The sequence below is a fragment of the Oreochromis aureus genome, linkage group 11 (assembly GCF_013358895.1).
Source record: "Oreochromis aureus strain Israel breed Guangdong linkage group 11, ZZ_aureus, whole genome shotgun sequence".
In the NCBI taxonomy this organism is placed as follows: domain Eukaryota; kingdom Metazoa; phylum Chordata; class Actinopteri; order Cichliformes; family Cichlidae; genus Oreochromis; species Oreochromis aureus.
In genome coordinates this window covers 20770107-20781580 of record NC_052952.1, presented here as the reverse complement: position 1 = coordinate 20781580, position 11474 = coordinate 20770107, and the positions used below count along the sequence as shown (strand labels likewise).

General features: G+C 40.4%; 1 protein-coding gene across 1 annotated transcript; it reads right to left on the bottom strand.

Annotated features, from left to right (window-relative positions):
• Positions 1-3108: 3108 nt before the first annotated feature.
• slc50a1 (solute carrier family 50 member 1) lies at positions 3109-10942 on the bottom strand. The gene is made up of 6 exons (XM_031734140.2): positions 10737-10942; positions 10332-10409; positions 10136-10259; positions 9887-10048; positions 4428-4547; positions 3109-4314 (listed from the first exon to the last, which is right to left on the bottom strand). Exons 1-6 carry the CDS (start codon positions 10802-10804, stop codon positions 4207-4209), a joined length of 660 nt encoding a protein of 219 aa, XP_031590000.1. The 5' UTR covers positions 10805-10942; the 3' UTR covers positions 3109-4206.
• Positions 10943-11474: the final 532 nt, after the last annotated feature.

Here is an 11474-nt window from a genome sequence, read left to right as displayed (position 1 = left end):
CCAGTGTGCTGTGTGTATGCCTTGTGTGTGTGTGTGTGTTTATATGCTGAGTGTGCACACTGTTTGGCTGCGACTGCATGTTAGCAAAGACTTTGTTGTGTGTAATTACGGGGGAAACAAAACCCACGGATCAAAATTTGCCCATAATGACAAAAATAGACATCTGAATGCACACATGGTGTTTGCGAAGGAGAGGCTGTGGGAGTGTCTGTGTAAGACACAACATGCTGTAGTTACTGTATATACAATGTGCATACGCCTATGTTTAAAAGGACATGGGCAAAAGTACAAGAGTCAGCTTGTGTGTGTTGTTTAAGGAGACAGTCTCTGTGACAGGAAACAGAGGGATCCTGTTTGTGAGTCGTACTCATTGTTCAGCTCCTCACCCCCTCCTCATCAACGCTACTACACCACACAAACAAACACACACACGCGCTCATGTACACAAGATAGAGCTCATTTTACTACTTGGCTGCCGACCAAAGACGTGTACTCATCAGCGTGAGGTCTGTGTTTTGATTTCCTGCCTCGCACTTAACACGTTGTCTCTTCACAACACAGCCACAGTTTCTAATTAGGGGTGTGTCTGGCCAGTCTGACTCCAACCATTGTTTTCTCCGTCTTATTGATGTCTATCCGTTTTATACAGAAGCATGATCAGCTTCCAGTATTGCCTTGTCTTCTCCACGACTCATCATTTACTGTTTCTCAAGATACCCCTTCTTCCCTTTCAGCCTTCATGACTAATTTCTACTCACAAAACTGCGACTTATTGTTCAACTCTGAGTCACTCGTCTGCAGTATCCCGTCACAGGTTTCCTTTAAAATAATGTTTTTATAATTAACCACACAAGTAGGTCTGTGAAGGTTCTCAGTCATCCAGGTCATCGTAGTCAAAGGAGTTTGCGAAGAAAAGCGTCTGGACTTCTTTAAGTTGCTTGAAGACGTTTCACCTCTCATCCGAGAAGCTTCTTCAGTTCTAAGGTCAAATGGCCGAGAGTCCCAGATTTAAACCCAGTGGGAGTATCCCCCCAAAGAGGGACAAAGGACCCCCTGGTGATCCTCTAATCACATGAGCCAAGGTGTGAAATAACTGGAGATAAAGTATCAAAATTTCAGGAGCCGGACCACGCCTCCGAACTTATCTATGTTCCACCAGTTCTACAAGCTGTTCGTTCTTGTTTACATGCGCCCCCGCAGCTCAATTCATGTCCAAGTTATTCACCTTTATCTACTAAAACGCTGTCAAACCTAAAATAAAACATGGGCCCAGTGAGTGAAAATCAAAATGTAGAGACTATGTTGGTGACACACTGTTAGGTGTTTCTTTAAAGCCCTAAGATGTTTCTAAGTTACAAATCTTGAATAGATTATTATGCTCTTTTAATATTAATAAAAACAAATAAGTCTGTTTTTGTCCCCTAAAGAGATTTGTGCCTAAGGTAATGAATACTGTAATGTGTACAGTAATGTGTACTCTAGGTCTCCTTGCCGCTTTTGCCAAATCTATCAGGAACTTTGGAGTAACATGCCCATGTTAGATCTCTGGTTCACTCTTTCACTTAAAATCCCTTGAAAAATGTTGCCAAGTTGAGTTACATTGTGTCATGCTCTGAATCGGAGATTGTTGTTCATGATTTATTTCATCATGTCTGGATTATTGTAAGTCATTGTTCATTTGTCTTAAAGTTTCATTCATCTGCAGCAAGGCTTCTAAGTCTTACATACTCAAATCACACTGTTGTGAGATCCTGGTTCAAGACTCAGTTTTGACTTCTAGAGCTAAGCATGGACCAGCATCAGTGAACTTTTACATCAATGCATTCAAAGCAGGTCCCTGAGGTCATGTGATCAGGACCTGCTGGCTGTGCAGCATACGAAGCTTAGGATGAAAGCAGACTTTATTTTTGTCTTTAATTTTAGCATTTCATTGTAAAGCACTGTAATATTTTCATCTTGAATAAAATTGTATTTACTTAATTGTTCCTGACCACAGGTTAAATTACTTATCGTGATAAAGCATTTATTTAAGAGCTTCTTAGCGAGTGGTCCCACAGCAGTGAGGGGGCGTTATGTATCAGGCCATTTCTGCAACACTCGCATTACTGAGCATTTAGCTAAATGTACAGATGTGAGAAAATCAGGAGGATATTAACTTCACCTTCAAACTGTTTTCTTATTCTCTACAAAACTAATTCTGTCACCTTTTGCATGTACAATCAATAACAGCACCATGAATGTTTTAGAGAGACTGTCTGAGAATGTGTGCTGTTATCTTCAGTTGTGTATCGATTGCATTAGGGCAACAAAGACAAGAAAAACAGAATTCCTAGATAGAGATCCGACAGACAATACGATACAAAGGTCAAATTGATTCATAAAGGTCAAAACTGGACTTAAAAAAAGGAAATCAGAGCACTGGTGGAGGGGTAAAAACACTCTGTGCACATGTCTTTGTTGTGTCTCTCCATGAAATACTAGCAAACAATACTTAAAGAACTGTGCTACATAATTACAACCTATTAGAAGAAGCCAAACCTAAATTTATCCGTGAAATTCCTTTATTCTTTTCCCACGCTTTACTACCTCCATCTCATTTATACATCCTTTCTCGTTGCTTTTTCACCTGCTGCTTATATTTCCCCCACGTTTCTTTCAAGTATATCTCATTTATCTCCCACCTCCAGTCTTCTCTTTGCCTCTACATAACACTCAGCTTCCAACACAATACTGTCTTGTTGTTGTGTATGTGTGTTCCCTGTCAGGGGCAAGCTCTTTGAGCTCAGGAAGAGCGGTCCAAGTAGCACTCACGCGCACACACACATACACACACACACTGAGGATGAGAATCTCTGGCATAGCCTTTCCCACCGCTGCCCTCACTAAATCAACAAGCTCACACAAACAAGCTCATTCGCACTGCTGCACCATCAAACAGGCTTTTGTCTCTCCTGCACTGCCACTCCAATCATACACACTTACCTCGTCACATGCATGAAAGCTCATTACTGAACCCAAAACAAAACCTCCAAACTAAAGCACAATTTCCTCTTCTTCAAAGGGTCAAGTACAGCCTCAGCAAGGAGAAAAAACAGCACACAGTGACAGTTACGGTAAAAAAATTTATTGATATGGCACCTTTCATTATTTAATAATAAAACACATTGTTTGTCCAGCAGAAAATGGACATAAATTTCTTCCTTTACAATATTTTTCCTTTTTGTAATCTAACTGTAACAAACTGCATGTGCTGTTATATATCCATTCAGGCTTTCAGGGAAGCTGGAGTCTGTCATATGTGAGAGATGAGGTACACCCTGAAGAGGTCGCCAGCCTATCTCAAGGCAAAAGCTTAATTTATTTCTTCAGAGTCTAAAAAATAAAACAGCATAGCCTAAGCAATTGGCTAACACTGCTGTTAGCATTCGTACTTCTGTGTAGTGTGCCCGCATAAGTCTGCAATTTCACCTCCAATACACTAGTTGGCAGTAAACTTTTAGTTTTGAGCTCATTCATTCTCTTCCAGTTGTTTCAATAATTGGCATTACATTTTACATTACATTTCTAGGGAGGTGCACATTGGTTAGGGTGCAGGGTTTTGGAAGAGTTTGTGATTATGACGTTATGGAATAGATTTAAATCAGAGGTATAAATCCCACTAAACATAGAGAAACCAACAACCAGTTACCCTCACACTCACACCTATCGCCAATTTAAAATCCCCAGTTAAACTAATGAGTGCGTCTTTGGACTGTGAAAGGAAACAGGCCAGAGCACCCAAAGATAAACTCCACAAGAAAGGCCCCAGCTTGCCAGTGCATCCAAACCCAGCACCTCTCTGCTGTGAGGCGACAGTGCTAACCACTGTATGACACATATATATATATATATAAAGTTTTTAATCTCTAAAAATTCGCATAAATCTTTAATGGCAAACATTACCTAAATGAAGGCACTTGGAGACACAGAGAGAGACACGTGGTCACATGTCTAACAAATAGCTGCAGAACAGTAACAGTTGAATCATATTAAAGACATCATGAAATTTACTCTCAGCTGAGTAAAAGTCCTCATTATTCTTCCCCCCCAAAAAGTAAACAAAACACTTTACACGTCGAGTCACTCGGTGAGTTCGTTCCAACATGTAACTCTAAAGCTTTGTTGCCAACCGTCCATCCGTGAAGATGAATTTTTCAACTGTCAACATCATATGTGCACGGGTTTGTAGGAAGGCGAACCTTGATTGACTGACGCAAATTTCCAAAATAGATAAAATCTGATGAGGCTAGTGAAGATACCAGGAGTGTTTGGAACCTGGAAAACGAGCAAAACAAGGAAGAAGAAAAAAACATGTTATCGCTTCAATCCTCACACAACACTGACAGCTGAGCTTACAGGTATGCCAGAGTGTATTCATGATGTCTTACCACAATATAGTAGTCGCTCAGCTGAAGGCCGTAGAAGACCCAGGAGGTTGAAGTGAAGAAGGTGGCTACAGTCAGAGGGAAGGACAAGCACTGCACGTTACCACTACGCACAATCTCTACCTACAAAGGAAGAGAGGAGGAGGGATGCCATTAACATACACTTTAAAGCTGGATTATTACAGTTTTTAATATTTACAAGGGATCGAATTACCAACTGCTACATGAAAGGTGCCATTCAGTGATGACCCCTGAGAGAGAGAATTACTCTATTCAAATATCAACATACCAGCATGCCTCTTCAGAAGTGCTCACTATAGATGTTCCCACAGCTACATTGTCACACACTTCCAATGCTGGAAGGAGTAAGTGTGCACTGCTTTGCCCACATTTTAACGATTGTGTCTTGCGCCACTTTATGACTGGCAGACTCTTCATGCTGCTTTTAAAAGGGGCCATTTGGAAGTGATATAAACACTGGGTACTTCTAAAGTGGTCAGATGACATACTGTACATTTTATTTGAAGGTACTGAAACCCAAAAGAGAACTTAACTAAAGTGTTGATAACTCGGTGCAAAGGAAACCTATGAGTGTTTTAAATTAAGAGCTTAGGCAGTAAATTTATATTTATACGTTTGTTTTACTTTCTGAATATATTTAGTTGTCCTCTGGGTTAGTTTAAAGTATCTGGCTGCTTGTTAGAGTCTTTTTTTTATATCCAATTTTTGCTTAGAAATTTCTCTACATTCCCAACCTGTAATCAAAACAACAAAACAATGATCTTTAAGCAGGCAGCTTTGGATTTTAAGTAATTTGTGCAGTGCCTACATCATTTTATATAAACTTTAAGCAGAAAACATAATGGAACCAAAGGGCCAGGGAACACACAAGACAGAAACTGGGAATAACAGGAAGACAGATGAGGGAAAGAAAGGCAGGAAGCTGACTGGGGGTCATTCGGTGCTGTGAGGCAGATGGAGGGAAGGAGACAAACAGGATAGAAGACGGAACCAGAAGATCAAATACAGTGACAAAAGGAAAGAGCGAGAACAGGGGATTTATCCCTTCGCTGCATAGCTGCACATGCAGACTGAGATGATGTGAGCAGATGAATTAAAGCGAGCAGCTGCTGCCAGTGCAGTGGGTTCAAAGAGGAACACGTTCAGGAAATGAGACTGAAGATATGAGGTTTCTGTTGTAGATACTAAACACAATCAGTGTTATCATGAATACAGTGAGGGTACTATGAACTGCAACGCATGTACACAATCACCTCCCACTATATTAGATACACCTATATAAATGCTTATTAACGCAAACATCTAACTAACCAATCATATCGTAGCAACTCAGTGCATTTACGCACACAGACATTATCAACATGACTGCTGAAGTTCAAACTGAGCATCACAGTGGGGAAGAAAGGTGATTTAAGTGACTTTGAATATGGCATGGTTGTTGGTGCCAGACAGGGTGGTCTGAATATTTCAGACTCTGCTGATCTTCTTGGATTTTCCCAAACAACAATCTCTAAGGCTTGAATGCTATAAGAAAGAAAATTCCTGCTCACTGGATATTTTCTCTGAGTGCCTGCTGATGTCAGAGGAGAATGGACAGACTGATTTGGGCTGATAAGAAGGCAACACCCATTACAACCAAGGCACGCAGAAGAATATCTTTAAACGTAAAACATGTCGAACCTTATGTAGACAGTTCAAGCTGGTGGGGGTATAATGGTGTGGGGGAGACTTTCTTGGTACCCTCTGGCCACCTTGGAATCAATTAAGGATTTAATCGCCACAGCCTGCCTGAGTATTGTTGCTGACCATGTCCATCCCTTTATGATCACAGTGTGCCCATGGCTGCTTCCAGCAGTATAACACCCCATGCCACAAAGTTTAAATCATCTCAAATTGCTTTCTTAAAGATGACAATGAGTTCACTGTACTCCAATGTCATCCACAGTCACCAGATCTCAAACCAGTAGTACATCACAGATGTGGAGCCAACAAATCTGCAGTAACTGTGTGATGCTATCATGTCAATATGCAGAAAGATCTCAGAGGAGTATTTCCAGCACCCTGTTGAATCTATACCATGAAAAATAAAATTAAGGCAGTTCTAAATTAAAAAGTAGGACTGATATGGTATTAGCAATGGGTACCTAATAAATTGTCCAGTAAGTCTATATTGCAAAAAGGTTTACCCAAACAAAAATCTTCCTAGTAGCAGCCATTAGTTCAAGTGATTATTTAACTTGCCGCTGCAAGGTTAGGTTTAATAGAATCTTTTAAATAAATGTTTTGAAGTGACTCACAAATAATTTGAGTTCAAAGAATAAGAAATAATGTAGCACTGTTAATGCTGTGCTACATTATAGAAAAATATGACCACAATAACAAGCCTCTAAAATATGAATTGTACAAGGGCAAGCACTGTGTGGGCTGCCTGTTAATGGAAAAAGCAATAATGATTCTGAATGAGCGGCAACAACCAGCAAGGAGTCCGCTACTAGTGGAGCTTCAAGTTTCAAATAGTATACTATGCTGTTTGAGGTTGGCACGTAGTAGAGGAGTATTTGCTTCATGGGGCTGTTCTTTACCCTCTCAACCCTTTAGATTTCCTGCCTGACATTTCTAATCTGTTAACTGCAGGCACAAGACATGAAACTGACACTGTCCATGTGTGAGCGACCGACCAATCAAACACTTTGTTGATTGCGACACTTTTCATCAACTAACTTTTAGTTGAGGGGGGGAGGTGTGCAGTAAAGCACACACAATATATGCTATTAAAAATCTACTTGTCTGATGCCTCTGGTTGAAGGAAAGTCCCTTTGAATCCAACCACCTGTCAAATGACTGTTTTTAGTGTAACACCCAATTGTTGAGATGTTCTCATATAGTACAGGATATATATAGTACTTATGTGCAAATGTTCTTCAGTAGTTTGGATAGAGATATTGTTGTTGCTCTGAATGAGGATTATTATAACAGCTGTGGCACACCACATGGCTCGATCCTGGGACTAACCTTCTTTAGCTTTTAAATGCTGCCCCTTGGGTGTATCATCAGGAGACATGGCACCAGTTTTTAGGTAGATGTTCATCGTAATCTACTATGCTGTATCATGATACGAGTCTTACTGATGCCCCCACTGATGCTTTGATGGCTTAGCTCTTCCACGTGTTAGCCAAATGTGTTAATAATGACTCCACAGAGACGCTTCTTCACTGTTGTAAATATTCAGTTTGATTTAGGGTACTGCCTGGGTAGAGTGTGCAGAAGGCAGAACACATGACACTGACTCTCATATCCGTGAAAACAGATGTTACATGGACTTTGATCCTGGCAGATTAAATACTGTTTAACGCCTGATCAGACTCTGCTGGGTTTTGCATTATCACAAGAACCTCCTTTGGTTAAGTTCTAAGATGTTCACAGGTGCCGTGCATGTGTAAGATTGGCATATGTAAATCTTTTAAGACTCAGAGCCAGTCCCATTTCTGGGCTCCTCGAGGACCTCAGAGTTTGTGGGGAGATTTTAAAAAAAAGAAATTACTTTACAAAATGACATTCGCCCCAGTGGCTGAGTTTATATAGTGCAGAGGAGGGGAATTAATTTTCCCAACAGAAACTGGGACTGTTTTTGAAGGGTCCATAAAGTTGAACTCAATACTAATTGTATATCTTTATAAGCTTGTTGGTGCAGCCCTATACAGCAGTCCCAGTTTCTCATATGGCTTTTTGAGAAAATTAATTTCCCCTCAATCTAGTGTTTTTATTATGTCCTGAAAAATTAGATTCATGGATATGAGGATTATGTATCCTAGGTATAGAACAGGCTAAACTGGAAAGGAAAGAACAAAACAAAAGTGAAAACAAAACCAAAACTAGAAGGAAAAAAAACATTTACCAGCCAAGCCCATCACCATTTACTGGAAATAAAACAGCAAACTGCAAACGGACTTCATTAACTGCACAAAAATAGTATCAGTTTGGTATGCTGTTAATTATCCTCATATTAGCAGATAATATCAGATAATAATGTACACTAGTTTTTATAAATATTTTGGCAACTGATTTTCTGATTCTACTTCATTTGAAAAACGCTGAGGTTATTGTATTTCACCCTGAGCTCTGGATGGCTTTACTTTGGCTTGTAGTAACACTGCGAGGAATCTTAGAGTCATTTCTGACCAGGACATTGCCTTCAACCGTGCACATTAAACAAACACCATGTGCGTTAAACAAATAACATTGCTTTCTTTAGTCTTTGCACTATTGCTATAAGTAAAAAGAAAAATGTTCTGTTTCACAGTGATGATGAAAATTTAGTCCACACATTCATTACTTTGAGGTTTGACTGTTGTAATTCCTCATTATCAGGATGTTCTAAAAGATTCATGAACACAGCACCTGTTAGAAATCTTTCTTACTATGAAAAATAGAGCACTGGTGTCCCATATTACATGTTTTTCAGCGGCTCCCTGTTGAATCCAAAGTTTAATTAAAATGCCATCTTCTCATGTGAAAGTCCTAAATGATCAAGCCCCGTCATATCTTCCTCACAGACTGCTAGCTTACTTGTGGTTCCTGGGGCATTTTTAAAAGAATACTTTTTTTGGCCTTCTTCAGCTTTATTTGATAGATGCAGTAAAGAAAGGACAGCGAGAAGGGGGGAGACATGCGGCCGCGGGTCAGACTTGAACCCAGGCTGACTGCTCTCAGCCGTATGGGTCGCCTGCTCAATGCACTGAGCTGAACTGGCCGGGTTCCTGGGGCATTTAAAAGTAGAATGGGAGGCAGATCCCTCAGCTTTTAAGACGCTCTTCTGTGGAACCAGCTCCCAGTTTGGGTTGAGGAGACAGACACCCTCTTTACCTTTCAGATTAGACTTTCCTGTCCTTTTTTTTTTTTTTTTCTTAATTTGTTTGGCTTTTAAATCAAAATGAGTTCTGAGTACTTTTAAATGTGTTTCTTTTAAATTCGGGTTTCCTTTTTTAACTCTGTCATCAACTCTGTTTTATCCAATTTGATTACTTTATTCGTAATGCACTTTCGCCAAAAGCTGTTGTTTTAAATGTGCAAAAAATAAAAATAAACATGACTTTTTGATAAAGATTATAATTAGGGCTGGATCCCTTAAGCTGCATCCACATAGGAAGCGATTCGCAGCATTGTGGAAATCGACTCGTTTGCTGTGTGATGTCTTCCTGTTAAAAAGACAGTTCTTCCTTCCCACCTTGCTGTTAGCAGGATTTTCTCTCTACTACTAAAAGTGTTTACCTTTACAATATAAAACTCATTAAGACGAGTTTTTTGGTACTATGATCCAAATGTAACTGATTTCCAGATTATGTTCTGAAATATTATTCAGTTCAGTGAGAGAAAACAAATACAGGTGAGGTTCTACACGCTGCATGCATGTTGTGTTTGTCTGCGGTGCCTGTGAATTGTACCAGGTCGGTGAGCGGTGACAGGTACATGCTGACGGTGACCACGCTGCAGGTGAGTCCCAGCTGGCTGAGACGAATGTCTCCATCAGTAAGAAACATGGTGAAGTAGAGCCAACCGCAGATCAGTATAACCCCTGCTGCGAGGGTCTGGGAGGACACTAACCTCTGAAACCAACAAATACAGAGACAGATAAATTAAAGATCCAGCTGCAACTAAGGAGAGTGCTTTATGACAGGTCTGACTATGCTGACCTTCTGCTTTGTGTAGCGGAAGTACATGATGATGTAAAGCAGCTGGAGAAGAGCACCAATGATGTTGACCAGGATAATCGTCTGATCTCTCTTCAGAATCCCATAATACATCCAACCAAGGTTACTATGGAAACAACAGGAACATTAGTGATGATGCATCACAGTGAATGATGCAAAAACAGAAAGAGACACTCACTTGAGGCACGTGGTGAGGAAAGGGAGAAACTGGATATTGTCTGTACTTTTGGATTCTCGCATCTTTTTCAGGTCGGTCCTAGAAACACGCGCGCACACACACACACACACACACACACACACACACACACACACACACACACACACACACACACAGAAAGAATAAAAAGAATAGGCTGGAGATGCTAATAGCAATTTAAACCAATAACTCCATGTTTAGTGTTAGTACTTTCTCGCATTCCTTCACTATAAAGTTGTGATGCTAGCAAGTGCAAGCAGTTCAGAAAATCTCCATCCTGTCTCAGTGTGATCTTGCTTTCTTCGTACTTTCTCCCATCCTTACAAAGTTAGAGCAGGAAGTAAGATAAAACATAGTTGCATGCCATTAACGATCATTTAAACTTACAGTCCAGTCGAGAACATCCCGACTGTGAACACGATGCAGGCCCATGACAGAAGCGACAACAAATCCATAGAGCGGGAGAAAAAATACTTGCTTTGTGCACAGTCTCCTTTTAATCACAAACTCTTAAACTGCCTGACATTAAAGGTAAATATAACGACGCGGATGCTCTCACTGTATTTCCGTATTTGCAATCAGTGCCCTCCTGGTTCCTGTCCTCTGATTGGCTATAGGCTCAAAGGGCTGGTCCAATAGGGTGCTGAAACGATAAGAAACGTAGCGCGGGACGTAATTGCGTTGCAAGAATTTTAAAGGTCCAGCGAGCTGGATTGGATGATGGCGAGTGACTGCCAGAGGGACACGGATGTGGGAAAGCTCGTGTCACTCATACAGTTTATTTAAAGCTTTTCAGAAGTCAGCGAGAATGAAAACATTCAGTGTTTCCCGACCCGGAAGGCTCTCATTTTACATACGCATTTAACTTTATATGTCTTCTGTAGGTCTGTAATTGGCTTTGGATTTTATAAATATCTAACCCGCCAGTTATACAGCAGCAACTCAATGTATACCGGCCAAGACCTGCGGAAGTTCAAAGTGAGCATTAGAATGGGAGAGGCGGATAATTTAAGATGATTTAAGTGTGATGTTCAAGTTTTTGAACATGAAACTTTTGTAGGTGACTTGTCTGATCTGCTAGAATTTTACCACGCAACCATCAGTAGGGTTTATGGAGAAGCTGAT

Excerpts from the sequence above, each read along its gene's own strand:
- slc50a1 (XM_031734140.2), bottom strand. The coding sequence starts at position 10,804 with ATGGATTTGTTGTCGCTTCTGTCATGGGCCTGCATCGTGTTCACAGTC. Across the intron at positions 10,049-10,135 it reads TCCGCTACACAAAGCAGAAG|AGGTTAGTGTCCTCCCAGAC; the intron begins GTCAGCATAGTC and ends TGTTGGTTTCAG. Across the intron at positions 4,548-9,886 it reads TGTCACCGCTCACCGACCTG|GTAGAGATTGTGCGTAGTGG; the intron begins GTACAATTCACA and ends CTTCCTTTGTAG.